Genomic DNA, 16,947 nt, shown 5'->3' with positions numbered 1-16,947 from the left:
TATTATGCCAAGTTATACAACAACCCATCAATGCATGTAGAATTTTCAATACGGACACCGGTTTTCTTCTGACCTCTGCGTGACCTTGATGACAAGGTTCATGTTTGCAACAATACGTCTCATGATAATGAACATTTGTGTCAAATAATACTACGATCTGGCCACACATGCTCCAGACTAAAGTGGGCCGCCTACTTATCATGCCTGCCCAACTGTACACTAGGTGTAATCTCATAACACAAACTAGTTTTTATTTGTTTTTGTTTTTTTTAATAAAAAAACCTTAAATGGTAGATTTGGTATAGATACTTTGACTTCTTTCTTTCTATGAAAGGGGGCTTCCAAACACAGGTTAAACATATACTATGCTCATCATTTATTAAAATATTGTTGTCACAAAAATTTATTGCAATCCATGAAATTCTTACTGTATATGTCTAATTTGAAATTTAAAAAAATTAACAACTATGTATGGGAAGCTGTGTTTCCTATTACTGTTCAAATAAAATTGGTCTTTTCTTTCAAAAAAACTGCCAGTTTTTTTATATCACTATATATTCATATCATGACTACCTGCAGAGGATTTTAAACATAACATATCTATATTGTATAAAATCTAAACATGTTTATTTCATATTTACAAAAAAGTCTGAGTAGCAATCATCAATATTTTCTAATATCAAATTTGAGCATAGCATATCTTTAAGCTGTATAAATATTACACAAATGAGACAAAGAAATAATTTGCATACTCTGTAGATCGGGGTCCTCTGTGAATCTTGGATTGTCCAATAACATCTGTTGGGCCTCCGACCATGTGGTACTGTTAGTCAAGGTAGGCATACTGTCCAGTATCTCGTTAAATACTTTGATATTTCTCTTTCTCAGTGTCTTCGCATCTTCCTATGAAAAAAAAACCCGGGTGTATACCTTTTCAAGTTAATTTGTAACCCAGGTGTATACCTTTTCAAGTTAATTTGTAACCCAGGTGTATACCGTTTCAAGTTAATTTTTAACCCAGGGGTATACCTTTTCAAGTTAATTTGTAACCCAGGTGTATACCTTTTCAAGTTAATTTGTAACCCAGGTGTATACCGTTTCAAGTTAATTTTTAACCCAGGTGTATACCTTTTCAAGTTAATTTGTAACCCAGGTGTATACCGTTTCAAGTTAATTTTTAACCCAGGGGTATACCTTTTCAAGTTAATTTGTAACCAAGGTGTATACCTTTTCAAGTTAATTTGTAACCCAGGTGTATACCGTTTCAAGTTAATTTTTAACCCAGGTGTATACCTTTTCAAGTTAATTTGTAACCCAGGTGTATACCTTTTCAAGTTAATTTGTAACCCAGGGGTATACCTTTTCAAGTTAATTTTTAACCCAGGGGTATACCTTTTCAAGTTAATTTTTAACCCAGGGGTATACCTTTTCAAGTTAATTTGTAACCAAGGTGTATACCTTTTCAAGTTAATTTTTAAAACTTTTAAAGTGGCATTTTGCCCATCCAAGTGTAAATAGTAAGTGCACAGGTCAAAGTCAAATTTAAACTACATTTTGTCATATTTGTATTCAAATTTCAAGAATAATCCGTAATCTATGACACACAGAAATTTCTATAAATATTGTTTTGTATTAATTAAATATTAGAATGTATTGGGAATGTTCAATTTTTAAAAAAGAGTGTGTTGGTCTTTGTATAATTTATGTACTTTTTATATTTTATCTTACACATTTTTTTATATCAATCATTAGTCAATCACCATTATGATAGTCAATCTTTTTACATATAATATAACTTCAACTCAACTTGACAGCAAAAAATTGAGCATAATGTCACTTTATGGTCATATGTGGAGGTTTTAGCTCATAAATGCTCACTTGATTCATTTTGTCAGGTAAAAGACATTTGAATGGACCTGTTTATCAATCTATAGAAGCAATAAAAACCATTTCAAAATTTGCATATTAAAACCAACTAGACCTATCACTGAAGGTGATTAATACCCCCACCAGCAACTTTGACTTTTTGAAAAATAAGTAGTCTGAAGAAAAATTTGAACATAAACTATCAACTGTGTACAAAGAAATATTTCAATTAATAATTGTAATCCCAACTGGGATCTCCAAATAAGCTTGCTATACACCAAGTTTGATTACAATATCTCATTCCTAATTCCAGTAATTCTCCAGAAACCATTTTTCTATTTTTAGTAACATGATCTTGACCTTGACCCCAGCAGGTCCAAATGCAATACCAGCCGGGGTCTTCAAATAATCTTGCTATACACATAGTTTTATAACAATATCTCATTCCTAACTCTAGTTATGTCCGAAAACCATTTTTCTATTTTTAGTAACAATGTAACAGTGACCTTGACCCCAGGGAATCCAAATGCAATACCAACCCAGGTCTTCATATAAGCTTCCTATACACCAAGTTTGATTACAATATCTCATTTCTAACTCAAGTTATTGTCCGGAAACCATTTTTCTATTTTTAGTAATGGTGACCTTGACCTAGATCCCAGGGGGTCCAAATGCAATACCAACTGGGGTCTTCTTATAAGCTTGCTATACATCAAGCTGATTATAATATCTCATTCGTAATAGTTATTGTCCGGAAACCATTTTTTTTATTTTTAGTAACAGTGACCTTGACGCCAGGAGGTCCAAATGCAATACCAAACCGGAGTCTCCACATAAGGTTGCTTTATACCAAGTTTGATTACAATACCTCATTCCAAACTCTAGTTATCACCTGGAAATCATGATGTGGACTGACCAACCGACCAACCAACTGACCGACAAGCTGACTCCTATATACCCCCATAAACTTCATTTGTGGGGGTATAAAAAGATTAAAGATAAGGAAAAATGATGGTTTGTCTGTGTAAGTTGTTAATTTTGTAGCAAGATTTTTCTTTCACTACCTTAACCAGATTTATAATTGATACTTTTATCTCAATTTCTCAAAATGTACACTGAAAAAACAAGGATGGTACAAAAACAACAATAGGATGGTACAAAAACAACAACAAAAATTGTGATGCAGATATTATCATTTATGTGGGTATATAATAGTGTAGCTTACAACCTGAAAGATTTGATAATATACTTTTTTTGTTGGGGTGATTAAAGATCCTGTATTTTGTAATTTTGTATGTATTTGTGTTTATGTATACTCGACACCGTTTACCCATATGGGCGAGTCCTCCAGGAGAGTATAAGTCATTTTATATTTTGGAGGATAGTGCAATTACAGATGCAGAAAGATGCCCCAATTCCAGAAGCTTCTCCTGCTTCTTTAGCGTGCCAAGTATTTAAGCACCCATACACGGGACCTTGATTTAAAAGTCTCATCCGAAAGACTGATTAGTTATTTTAGTTGTAATTAAGGATGTATCATACAGTTAAGTGAAGTTTTTATATATGTAATATTATTATTCTTCTACAACAATTTCCGACAACAACATCCAAGAATATGTAAAAACATGTACAGCAAATGTTTATATACATTTTCATTAAACGTTAAAATTAATGAATTCATTTTTTATTGAAAAAACTAGCTTAAACTTTATCGAAAATAAATTTCGAATTACCTCCCTTTATTTACAGGAAATGTTAAATTCAGTAATATCTTTACAAGTAATGCTGTTTGAAACATACAAGATTGTTAAATCTTCATTTGAGCATCAGATTTATCATAAACCATAAAAAAAATTTGCGTTACAGGGTCTTTGAATTTTGTAATGAACCGACCTTTTCTCGTTTTTCAAGCATATGTACCACATCATCAAACAGTTCCCTCCTGTCCCGGTCATTAACAGCTTGCCATTCATCATAGTCCGAAAACAAACTGTCAGCTTTCCTGAAATACAGATATATGTTACTTCACTGGTACAGTGTCATGTTTTAAAGGAACTCCACTGAGGTTCAAAAGCTTAAAATCATAATTTAAAATTTGAATTTTTACATAGATCAGCCAAGGCACTTTAAACAGACACAAATGAAAAAGAAAATTAAGATTTAAACTCAGAAATAAATTGAAAATCATATTTTTGTGCTATTCTTAGCTTGACTTGAGTGAAAAGAGTTGCAACACTTTTCAATTTCGGGTAATTTGACACAATTGGAATAATTAAGCTGGAAAAACGGAATGAGTGGATGATCTAAATTTTGCACACAAGTAATAAGACTAGACCTGCATCAAATACAAAATTAATTTCTAAAAATTATTTCCATGGATTATTAATTTCAAAATAATTATTTCCAGTCCCATCATGTCATAAAATCCTCAGAGGAGTGCCTTTAAATGAAACATAGCAAAAAAATGATGGAAGCTCCTCAAACTAGATTTCTGTCAATATACTACAATGCAAAATATTAAAGAAAATATAAAAATCTATTTTTAGCATCGCTGACCTTGACTTTGACAGCTAAGATAAAATTTAGAGCACTACCAATGGTATGTCTTACCAAATATAAAAGACATTGGTCAAGAAGTAAAGGCTGTACGAACAAAAGTGTAAACATCTATTTTTAGAATAAGTGTCCTTGACCCATGTGACCCCTAACTCCACTTAAAAAGTAAGAGGACCATCCAAGATATCTATCTACCATACAAGGAAAGATATTGGTCGAAATAATTGCTAGGAGCAACTTAAGGAAAGCATTACAGCAAACATAATAAAACTTTGGAAGGACGAAGCAGCGTCTATAAAAATTATGGGAGCATTAATCTAAATATCAGCAGATTCTGGCCCCCGTGTTCACATAGATTTAAGGATCAGGATCAAGATAAGGATCAAATTTAAAAACTCAAATATTCTTCTTTATTAATCCTCATAGATTCAATATTATCTTGATAAAACTGGACTTGAAATAGCATCTTTATGAATTTTTAGAATAGATTTATTGTTATTTTTACAAGATACGGGCATTTTACAGTTGATCCATATTTTGATTTTGATTCTAAAATTGATTCTCATTTTGATCGGATTATTTTTGTATTTGTTTTGTTATTTGTTGATTTTATGCCAAAATAGGTAGGTTTCTTTGTAAATAAGCAATTATTATCATTCCGAATTATATTATGTACCATTTAATTCTAGCATAATACGATCAGTTTTAGTTTTATAAAACAATGAAAATAAAATCAGGATCATTTGAGTCTGTTCCTGATCTTTTCTTTGTGAACACGGGGCCTGTATTCTGTTACCACTCACCAATATTTAACACTAGAGGTCATCTTATCATGATGTAACAAGAACTGTTCAAGATCTTCCTTTGCCTGCTTGGCTCTAAGTCTGGCTTCTTCCTGTATTAAACAATATTATTATATGTATGCAACAATATAATTTAGTTGAAGCTACTTCTTCACATTTCTATGATACAAGTTTTTTATTCAAAAACAAATCATGTAATAAAGTGATTACAGAAATAAATCATACCTGAAACAAAGTGCTAGATGCAAAATTTGATACAAACAAATTGCTTATTAAGTAAATTGCTAATATACATGTAAATATCTATTTCACAAAGTTAGTCAACCTCCTTTGTGAAATAGATAGATACTTATTTATTAATTGTTTCCAGAATAGTTTCTACATTAAATTAAAAAAAACAAACTCAAAAAACACATAGCCTATAGCACAGACTTATAATACAAAGGGATAGGAAGTTCTAAACTTAAAATATTTTCTTCTCCATACCCACAATCCTTTGTGCGAGATATATTGGCTGTTGAAGTTGGTCGATTTTCGCCATCTTGTTTGAAATAAATGATTGTTTATTGGTCTAGATCAGTTTCCATTTTATTATTATTTCATCTTATTTTTGCATAATTGCAAATACTTAAATGACATAAAGTCATTTTTTAAATAAATCATTTTTGAAAAAAAAGAAAAGAAAAGAAAAAAAATTCTTTGCAAATTCAAGATGACAGAAATGGTCTCGGGAAATCTCATAAAAACTAGAAATGTGTCATCATGCCACGGATGCCCCCGCATGCAGCCAAAATATCTAGGCATTAATTATTTTTTTCGTTTTAAGTTCAAAGCCCTTAAAACATTTCAATGTTAACACAAACCATTTTCATACATCATGTTCAAGGCACTGAAATTATTCAGTCTTAACCTTTTAAAAATAGCATATTGCATATTTGTAGCCAAAATAATGGCTAAAAGTAAGCGTGCTGAAACTGAAAGTTCAAAATTTTTCAAACATTCAGGAAAGATAAGTTTGTCTAAAATCATTGAACCACGACCAAATTCAAACTGAAACTGCTTATTCCTAAGATGTATCTATATTATTTTCAAAGTGAAAGGGACATAACTCTGCCAAAAAATCATCAAACCATGACCAAATTCCAACTTGACCTGCCCATTCCTTTGACATATCCATATGTCAAATTTAAGTTGAATATGTAACACTGATGGGTAGATAATGAACAGAAACTGTAAATTTCATATTATTTTCAAAGTGAAAGGGGCATTACTCTGCCAAAAATCATTGAACCATGACCAAATTCAAACTTGGCCTGGGCATTCCAAAAACATATCCATATGTCAAATTTGAGTTGAATGTGTTGTACCATTGGGAAGATAATAAAAGGAAACTGAAAATTTCATATTACTTTCAAAGTGAAAGGGGCATAACTCTGCCAAAAATTATTGACCATGACCAAATTCAAACTTGACCTGCGCATTCCTTTGACGCATCCATATGTCAAGTTTCAGTTGAATGTGTTGTACCTTTTGGGGAGATAATGAACGGAAACTGAAAATTTCATATTATTTTCAAAGTAAAAGGGGCATAACTTTGCCAAAAATCATCGAACCATGACCAAATTCAAACTTGACCTGTATTTTCTCATGACATATCCATATGTCAAGTTTGAGTTGAATGTGTTGTACCGTTGGGGAGATAATGAACAGAAACTGAAAATTTCATATTATTTTCAAAGTAAAAGGGGCATAACTCTGCCAAAAATCATCGAACCATGACCAAATTCGAACTTGACCTGTATTTTCTCATGAAATATCCATATGTCAAGTTTGAGTTGAATGTGTTGTACCGTTGGGGAGAAAATGAACGGAAACTGAAATTTCATATTATTTTCAAAGTAAAAGGAGCATAACTCTGCCAAAAATCATCGAACCATGACCAAATTCGAACTTGACCTGTATTTTCTCATGACATATCCATATGTCAAATTTGAGTTGAATGTGTCCAACCATTCTTAAGATAATGAACGGAAACTGATGAGGACAGAATGACGGAAGGACAGAAGGACGGAATGACGGAACAGGGTAACACTATATGCTCCCGCCATGTAATATGCCCCCGCCATTACATGGCGGGGCAAAAAAATGTGAACTTGCGGGATTATAAATTGTTGATACAGATTTTAAGTGTAAAATGTCATAGAATCTCTCTCCATTTAAATATAGCTCTGCGCTCATAGTATAAATTTTCTGACTTTTTTTTTCCACATTGCTCGTAATAACTCACCTTTTCTTCCTTCACTCGCTGCGTCTTGTACTCATTAAATGCTTGTTTTCTCTCATTTAGATGTTTCAACGCCCCGTAGCGTGGATCATTTACTATCAACTTCATGGCGTTCTCCCAGGTTGCGTTAGACGGCACTTTCTGAATGACAAAAATAAACCAACTTCAATTCTATGTCATGATGGTAGAAATATTCATAATACCAGTATTTTTGTATAAATTGTACTTGAAAAATTTTTTTAAAGGCCCATTATGCCTCAGAAATGCTTTTCTGTTTATTCTTCACAAGCTTTTTATTTTTGATGACCAGTTATATTTTCCAAAATGTTACTCATTGGCCAATAACCTAAGGCATCTTTTTCATCTGCTGCTTTTTGGCAATAAGTACAGTTAAAGTGAATAAGTATTTTGTATGGAAGTCAAAATACTACTTTGTTTACATTTTGCTACTTTTATGACAAATAATTCCACATTCGTCATTACGTACTGTCTTTGAGTGTAATGCATCTAACATGCTCTCAAATCATTATTTGAGCCGTGTCATGACAAAACCAACATAGTGCGTTTGCGACCAGCATGGAACCAGACCAGCCTGCGCATCCATGCTGGTCGCAAACCCATTATGTTGGTTTTGTCATGATGCGGCTCATTTTAATGTTATTAAACCAATGTACACTCTTTCTAAAGAAGGGGAAAAAACACACTTATTTCTGAGGTATAATGTGCCTTAAAAACAATTTAAACAAGTACAGAATCTATTATGAATCAATATACATCAGAAACACTCAAAAGAAAAAAGTCCACCAGCATAAAACCTGAACATAATTATAGTTTTTATCTTTATGTTAATGGAGGCTGTCTGGACATGATGTAACTAACAGTATTTATCACACACCCGTGCCGATTTTGCGACTACGTAAAAATGCATATTTTTTGACATGGCATCATTAGCATTATACAAACATAGTGTAAAGAGGGGGTAAATATTAGCGCTATACTTTAGGCGGGTCAAAGAAAAATGACTCTTTATTCACTTTAAACAGTCTTTATTTTGGGTATGTGATAAATAAGATTATTAAATTCATTTAAGTTCATTACTAAATTTATTGAACTCAATGAATAAAATAATATTATGCTTGCCAGAGGCTCGCATAATATAATTTTATTCAACTTGTGCATTAAATACAGTATTGAACTTACACTCATTCAATATCCTCTATTTATTTAATTTTCCTGATCATACTTAATTACTCAATTAATGACCTGGTAAAAAAACCTTTTCCAAATATAGATAACTTTATATGCAATGAAAAAATTATAAATGAACAATTTTTTGACAATGAATAAAAGTTTTTTATTCGATGTCAAATAATCAAATAAATCATTTATAGATTATTTTGTTGTTGTTGGGTTTAAGGTCACCCCAACACAGTATAGGTCATATGGTGACTTCCAGATTTACTTATGGAGGAAGACTTTATGTGTGCATTATTTCAGGCATGAACGTGCAGGCACATAAGTAGAAATACTGACGATCCGTAAACTAGCTGGATAGCTAATCCAAAGTCACTGCTGAGTTACGAAACCTGCAGCGGTGAAGTAGTTAGTGGTTTGAAGTCAACAACATTAACCACTCGGCCACAGACGTCCCTGAATCTATTTATAAGCACTTAATTAAATTCTCATGTCATTATAAACTGCTAAATGAACATCTCAATTTTGTTAAACTGGCATAACCATACCTTTTCTTTCAACAATGATTTGAAGGCATCCATTGCTTCCTTCTTGTTACGGAACTTCAGGTTGACCGGCGGTTTCTTCTGTACTGGTTTTTCCTCCTCAGACTCCTCACTACTGTAGATATATAAATATATATTTATTTTAAACCTTTTACACTGCAAAAGAATTTAAAGTTAGATTTGCAAAGAAACATTGCAATCGCCCAACTGTTAAAGTCATACATATATATATAAATATATATTTATTTTAAACCTTTACACTGCAAAAGAATTTAAAGTTAGATTTGCAAAGAAACATTGCAATCGCCCAACTGTTAAAGTCATACATATATATATAAATATATATTTATTTTAAACCTTTTACACTGCAAAAGAATTTAAAGTTAGATTTGCAAGGACACATTGCAATCATCCCCACTCATACATATTCCTTATTTTTATAACAGATGTATACAATGAAAATTGAATGTTAAAAGAGTTCTTGTAGAAAAGTAATTCTAGTACTGTACTTGAATAAAAGTTTTATGCTAGTGTTTTTTTGTTTTGTTTTGTTTTTTGGTTTTTTTTTTTGCATTCAGAGGCCCAGCCTATACAAACAGTATTCACTTCACTGACAGCAAAAACTCACTTTAAACTAGCTCTTATCCTACAATGAACATCTTCACCGGGATTTACCGGGATAGAGTCTGGTAAGCCTCGGCCTGCACTGGAGTGCAGTGTGACCAGGTTGGTATATAAACTTTGTATATTATGATATTGAAAATCCCCTTTACTTTTTAAAAGAACTGTTACAAAATTCAAAGCAAGGTTTAAAACATTACAAAAATAGAGTAGGTTAAATGAGCCGCATCACAACAAAACAACATAATGCGTTTGCGACCAGCAAGGATCCGCTCAGTCTGATCAGATCATGCTGTTCGCTTTACCAACTCTATAACAAGTAGAGAAACTGATAGTGAAACAGCATAGATCCTGATCAGACTGCGCGGATGCGCAGGGCTGGTTTGAATCCATTGCAAAATGAAAACTATGTTTGGTTTTTGTTGTGACACGACTCAAATGTATCATACCCTGCTATTCCTGAAGATTCCTTCTCCACAGGTTTTTTGGGTTTGTGTGACACGCTTTTGGCGGACGGCTGGTCGCTCAATAGAGGCGTAGGGTGGCCTGCATGGCTTGTTCTATTGTAGACAGAGGTTTGGCAGGGTTAGGGGCCTCCGTACTGGCTGGAGCGTCACTGGCTGCTGATTCCCCTTCTGTAAAATAATAATATATTGTTTTTATTATTGTTTATATAAAAAGGAGATCCTGCAGTGTTATTATATTATTTATATGAAAGGGAAATCATACATTGTTTTTTATATTGTTTATATGAAACAGAGATTATACAGTGTTTTTCATATTGTTATATGAATGAGAAAGGAAAAGAAATCATACATTTTGTTTTGTTGAAAGGGACGATAATACATGTTTATATGAAAGGAAGATTATAACATTGTTTATAAAACTATGAACCGGGAGGGGGGTCATAGATTGTTTATATGAAAGGGAAATCATACATTGTTTTTTTTATATTGCTTTATATGAAAGGGAGTTCATACAATTCTTTCAAAAATGTTGATCAAATAATGGACTGAACTTAGCCAAAAAGGACTTCATGATTTCCCTGACTTGAATATTGGTAACAAGTTTGAATATTAAGATAAAGTACTACCTCTCTTGTTCCCTTTGCTTTGCGATGCTTGCTGGAAAAAAAAAGAGAAATGCTTAACTTAAAGAAAAATTATAAGATAAAGAATGTATAGCAAGCAACTTTCCATAACTGATTCTTTACATTTTAAAATAAAGGGTACCCGATGTCGCTCACCAATGGCGCCAAATGCAACAAAATATTATTTCTGGCAGATAAATGGACAAGGAAGTATGTCACTGTCCCCTTGGGCAAGGCAAAATTTTGATCCATTCACAAAATTTCACTGGCGCCAACGTAAGATTAAAGAATCCTTCAAGTTTTCTCAAGTTCGTAAATATGGCAATTTGAGCAAAGGACGTATTATTGCTAAACAATCACAACATTAAGGATACTGCCACATATGAGTTCCACATTCGTGAGATGATTTGTGAATTTTTATCCTAAAACTCCTATTAAACGCCCCCATTGGTCTAACATTTTATTACAAGAGCCCCAAAATAGGTTTTGGACACAGAAAAGTACACCTCTTGTAGTTTCAGAGTTCTGTCTCTTGAAGAAGTTCAAAGTGCAATAATTCCAAATTAGGTAAGGCAGAGTTACTGTTCTTTGCAATGCACTTCTAATCAATGCGATCTATCAACCAACAAAGTTTCTTGTTGATACCTCTTATGGTTTCTGAGTTATGACCCGGACAAAGTTCAAAATGTTTTAAAAACTGAAACAAAGTGCAATAACTACAAAATTTGGCAAGGCAGAGCTTCAAGTTCTTAAGCACTTGCACCATCTACCCATTGAGATCTATCTACCTAAAAATTTTCATGTTTGATATCTCTTACAATTTTAGAGTTATGTCCTCGACAAGATTTTTTTTTTAAAGGGGAGATTAATTCAAAAACCTTGGGCTAGAATAGAGTTATGGTTCTTTTGACACTGCACTCCCCTCAATGAGAATCTAACTACCTACACTGTTTGATGTTGATATCTCTTTTTATAGTTTTAGAGTTATGTTCCGGACAAAGTTCAAAGTTGTTAAAATTAACAAAGGGCAATAACTCCAAGATTTTTCTAAAAGGGGAGATAATTAAAAAAACAGGGCAAAATAGAGTTATGGTTCTTTGACACTGCACTCCCCCTCAATGCCCTCTACCACTGTATCTAGTTTAAACAAATTATCTCCAAGGGTTTTCAAGTTATGCTCCCGACAAGATAACGGACGGACAGACAGATGGACAGACAAGGGGAGCATAAAAACTCTCCTAAAATTTCTCCTAAATCCAAAATAATCATTGTAAATATGTTTGGTGTTAAACAAGTTTTCATAATTACGTTTAAAAGAGTTAAAGTTTAAAAGTTTATATGATACATTTTTGTGTTTACTATAAAATAAAATGGATTCTGAAGGATTTGAATAAATCATGGATTACTCTAGTTCAGCATTGGTGAGTAGATTTTCTTATCAAAAACCTGGGGGAGGGGTAAGGGCATTTAAAAGGAATTTTACAGTATCTGGAAATACAGTCGAGACTGTCATATGCGACTTTCCAAGGGATCTTCAGAAAAAGGTCACATATGACAGGGAGTCTCTAAATACAGTCTCAAAGAAAATTAAATTTAAATACCATCTATCTGTCTATATATCATTGTGACTTAACATACATCAACTGTGTGTGAAGGCATCACATTAACCAATTGCAAATAAACATTCGTATCGTAAATTTTTATGTAAAATAAAATAAGAAATCCATGGTAAAACAACCTCTATATTAGCATGTTATATCGACATAAAATTTAATTTTACTTTTTTGTTTTAGATTTAAATGAAGCTTTTTTGTATTAATTAACTTTGAATTTTGATGCATCCATGTACTGTAAAGTTAAACATATCCATATCCAATTTTCTGGTTTGGTATCCGTATTTTTTCTGTATTAAATATGCAAGCCATAGAAGGTAAATAAAAAAAAAATGCTGCCTAAAATATATCTTCCGTTGGCACTCTTAATTAAAAAAAATCTGACACAAGCTTAATCCAGTATTACTCAGGTCATTATATGATACATTACACACCTTGCTTCCCATTAACAGACGCTTACTGACGTCACTCGATACCTGTATACATGTTAACTGTTGTAATTGAGACAGAGGTGTGTTTTAGACTTTGTTTGCTACTGGATTATAATTGACTTAATTATTTTGGCCCTCTGGGTGTTAAATAGGTATTATTTATTTCTGATTAACGGACAGTTAAAAGGTGTGAAAGTCGTTTAAATCAGACAAAACATTGCATTGGGACCAAAATTAGAGGTCGCTTGTCACATTCATGACAGGGAGTCAGTTTATTCAAGACCATTTTTTATAGGAAAATACGTTGGGAGTACTGAAACAAAGGTCGGATAAGACAGGAGTCGTTTAAAATCAGCGTGGGGTCGCTCAAGGCAGTCTCGACATGTATTTACCATATTTTTGAAGAAAAGTGAAATAACTTACACTCTTTCAGACTAACGCCTCGAGGACCATCTTTTAAACCAGCGCTCTAGCCTGGAAGTTTAAACATCTCAAGGATTTTCATGCTTTATTAACTTACATCGAAACCAACCTTTCTGAATGCCGTCCAGTTCTTTAGGTTTGGTTCCACCTGTGACTTCCTTGGTGACAGAGTTTTGATAGTAAACTTCCCTGTATCTTGATTTATATTCTTGTCCATGGAATTCTTGCTAGCACATCACATGAAATAGTGGTAAATTAAAGTTCTCACAGTCATCACAGAAATTTGAAATATTAACTCTAGACGCGAGGTTGCTGGATTTATTAATCTTACACTACTGAAATATGAATATTGTTATATAATTTTTTAAGACAATACCCCAAATTCTTCCCATTAAAATCAATGTTATAAACATGCAATCTAATTATATTCAAATTTGTCCAATGAAAATGCATGGTAAAAACATGCACTGTGACAATACTTCAAGTTTGTTTAATGAAAATCAATGTTATAAACATGCAGTTTGACACTACTCCAAATTTGTCCAATGAAAATCAATGTTATAAACAATTTTCCAAATTTGTCCAATGAAAATTAATGTTATAAACAGGCAGTGTCATATAACTTCAAATTTGACCAATGAAAATTGATGTTGTAAACATGCAGTTTGACAATACTCAAAATTATGTTAAAAACAATTGTCCAAATTTGTCCAATGAAAATTCATGCAGTGAGACAATACTTCAAATTTGTCCAATGAAAATCAATGTTATAAACATGCATTTTGACAATACCGTTTAAGTGGTTTTTTCTGCGGGCTCCAAATTCTGCAGTTTTTCAAAAATTTGGCATGTTTTTATTTCTGCGGACTTTATTTCTGTGGCACAGTCTTTGGACAAAACGTGAATTAAATTCTGCGGCTCATCTTATCAAAGTCTAAATTAACCTCTACCCTATTTATGTGCAATTACGCTACACATTCAGATTTAAATTTTGTTTCTCGTCATCACTGTCAAAACTATATAGTAAATTACAAACAATTATATATGGTTTGCTTGCAAACAAATATACATGTGCAGACAATTAGACAGCATGCATCTTTTGGAATCAGCCGTGAAATGATGTGTGAAAATTTACCCCGCCGCTACGCTGTAGTATCTTTAATTTTAATAAAATTGGACAGAGTTATCGTAATCAGACAACAATTAATGCATACGTCAATTATTTAGTGTATGTATAAGGGGTTAAAAAATGGTTTAATGACTTTAGTTTGGCTTAAACCCAAACCTTTGTCTTACGTCACAGGCAAACACTGTTGATGTTTAAAATGATCTTTATTCATGAATTGGCATAATTAACAGTAGGTACATCCCTTACAAGCAGTAGTAATTACATACTTTAGCAGAAATCAATTTTATATAACTCGATGACTCGCTAACCTTTATAATCCCGTTAGTCCATTGATTTTCTGAGAGGAATCAAGTCAAATGTAGGACACTATCGTTAAAAAAAACATGGAAAATATTCTGCGGTTTTATTTCTGCGGCGCAGAAGACTGACGCAGAAAACACAGAATAAAGTCACCACAGAAAAACCACTTTACTTGGCTGACTTGCAATTTGACCAGGTGCCTTGATGTCTACTATGGCTACCTCTGTCTCAGTCTGTAAGTCTTTTGGCTTCTCCCCTCGACCTGCTTGGTTACATTGTTATAGTAATTAAGTTCTTCCATCTGGGCTTATGTTCCAGTCCAGGTGCTTCTAGCATGAAAAAGTTTAAATCTAACAATAACAATCCTTTTAAAATATTTGGGTGTTGATGTTGAGTTGTTTACCCCCCAATTCACCGTCAGTAAGGCCACATTTAATTTTACGAGAACACAGTTCAGCACCGCCCTCATTCCTGGACAGGCTGTTAAGCAGTTCACCAGTAACAGTTGCATGACTTTCACAAAGAACTGATAACTTCTGAACATACAAGAGCAGACCTACAGTGCGAGAGACTGTAGAAAAGATTTCATGATCAATCACAATGAAATGAACCTATGCCATTCGGGAGTCGAAACCTGGTCACCTGATTCACAGCCAACACTCTACCTTTATTTAGCTAACAAGACAGCAATTTTAAATATTCCAAATATCAAAGACTAAATTTCTAATATGAACATTAATATCACAAAGAATGTTACTAACACAATCCTGGAAGTGTAACAGAAAATTGAACATGAAATAGACATAATACTGTTTACAATTAAGCTTTTTTTCCCTTTACTTTGCATTGAAAATTTTAAATACATTTCGAAATGTTTTTATCTGTACATTTAGTAGTGTCAAGTTATTTCATAAACATTTTTCATTTGTGGACTGTTCTAAGCACAAGAAGCAAAGTTAGTAAACGTTCCTTTAACGTGATCAAATGTAGGCAACAAGTAATTGTACAATAATTCACCTTACAAGTAATATGCTACCTTTTCTGGTTTTTGATCTACCTGTCCCGGTGAGCTGGATGCAGCATTTGCCTGTTGTACACTAGCAACCATTGGGTTACCTGGCCCTAAAATAAGTTAATATAGTAAATTACATGTTGTACGCTAGCAACCATGATTTACCTGGCCCTACAATAAGTTAATATAGTAAATTACATGTTGCTACGCTAGCAACTATTGGAATTACATGGCCCTACAATAACGTTAATATAGTAAATTACATGTTGTACACTAGCAAAAACCATTGGATTACCTCGCCCACAATAAGTTAATATAGTAATTACATGTTGTACGCTAGAAACCATTGATACCTGGCCCTACAATAATGTAATATAGTAAAATTACACGTTGTACGCTAGCAACCCATTGGATTACCTGGCGATTACAATAAGTTAATATAGATAAATTACATTGTGTACGCTAGCACACTATTGGATTACATGGCCCCTTTCATAAGTAATATAGTTAATTACATGATTGTACACTAGCAACCATTGTATTACCTGGCCCTACAATAAGTTAATATAGTAAATTACATGTTGTACGCTAGAAACCATTGGATTACCTGCCCTACACAATAAGGTTAATATAGTAAATTACATGTTGTATGCTAGCAACCATTGGAATAACCTGGCCCTACAATAAGTTAATATAGTAAATTAACATGTTGTACCCTAGCAAACTATTGGCATACCGTGGGCCCTACAATAAAATGTAATATAAGTAAATTATACATGCTTTGTACCCTGAGCAACACATTGGGTACCTGGCCCTACAATAAGCTTACATATAGTAAATTACATGTTGTACCGCTAGCAACCATTGGATAACCTAGCCCTACAATAAGTTAATATAGTAAATTACATGTTTTACCCTAGCAAACATTTGGATCTACCTGGCCGATTACAATAAGTTAATATGTAAATTACATGTTGTATGCTAGCAACCATTGGATTTACCTTGCCCCTACAAGTAATTAATTATAGTAAATTACATGTTGTACGCTAGCAAACATTGGTTTACCTGGCCCTACATGTT

General features: G+C 33.0%; 1 protein-coding gene across 1 annotated transcript in view; it reads right to left on the bottom strand.

Annotated features, from left to right (window-relative positions):
• The window catches only part of LOC132751979 (pre-mRNA-processing factor 40 homolog A-like), a 35,140-nt gene extending 18,736 nt beyond the window's left edge, over window positions 1-16,404 (bottom strand). Inside the window, exons 1-10 of the mRNA XM_060742212.1 lie at window positions 16,383-16,404; window positions 15,878-15,977; window positions 13,524-13,653; window positions 10,963-10,993; window positions 10,420-10,504; window positions 9,252-9,363; window positions 7,513-7,650; window positions 5,226-5,317; window positions 3,760-3,868; window positions 753-903 (exon numbers count right to left, since the gene is read on the bottom strand). Coding sequence (XP_060598195.1) covers window positions 753-903; window positions 3,760-3,868; window positions 5,226-5,317; window positions 7,513-7,650; window positions 9,252-9,363; window positions 10,420-10,504; window positions 10,963-10,993; window positions 13,524-13,653; window positions 15,878-15,977; window positions 16,383-16,404 — 970 coding nt within the window. The remainder of the gene's footprint in view (window positions 1-752; window positions 904-3,759; window positions 3,869-5,225; window positions 5,318-7,512; window positions 7,651-9,251; window positions 9,364-10,419; window positions 10,505-10,962; window positions 10,994-13,523; window positions 13,654-15,877; window positions 15,978-16,382) is intronic.
• Between the last annotated feature and the right edge of the window lie 543 nt (window positions 16,405-16,947).

This window comes from Ruditapes philippinarum, unplaced genomic scaffold, assembly GCF_026571515.1.
Source record: "Ruditapes philippinarum isolate M1 unplaced genomic scaffold, ASM2657151v2 ctg1029_1_1_1_1, whole genome shotgun sequence".
NCBI classification, from domain to species: Eukaryota; Metazoa; Mollusca; class Bivalvia; order Venerida; family Veneridae; genus Ruditapes; species Ruditapes philippinarum.
This window is presented reverse-complemented; position numbering and strand designations above follow the sequence as displayed.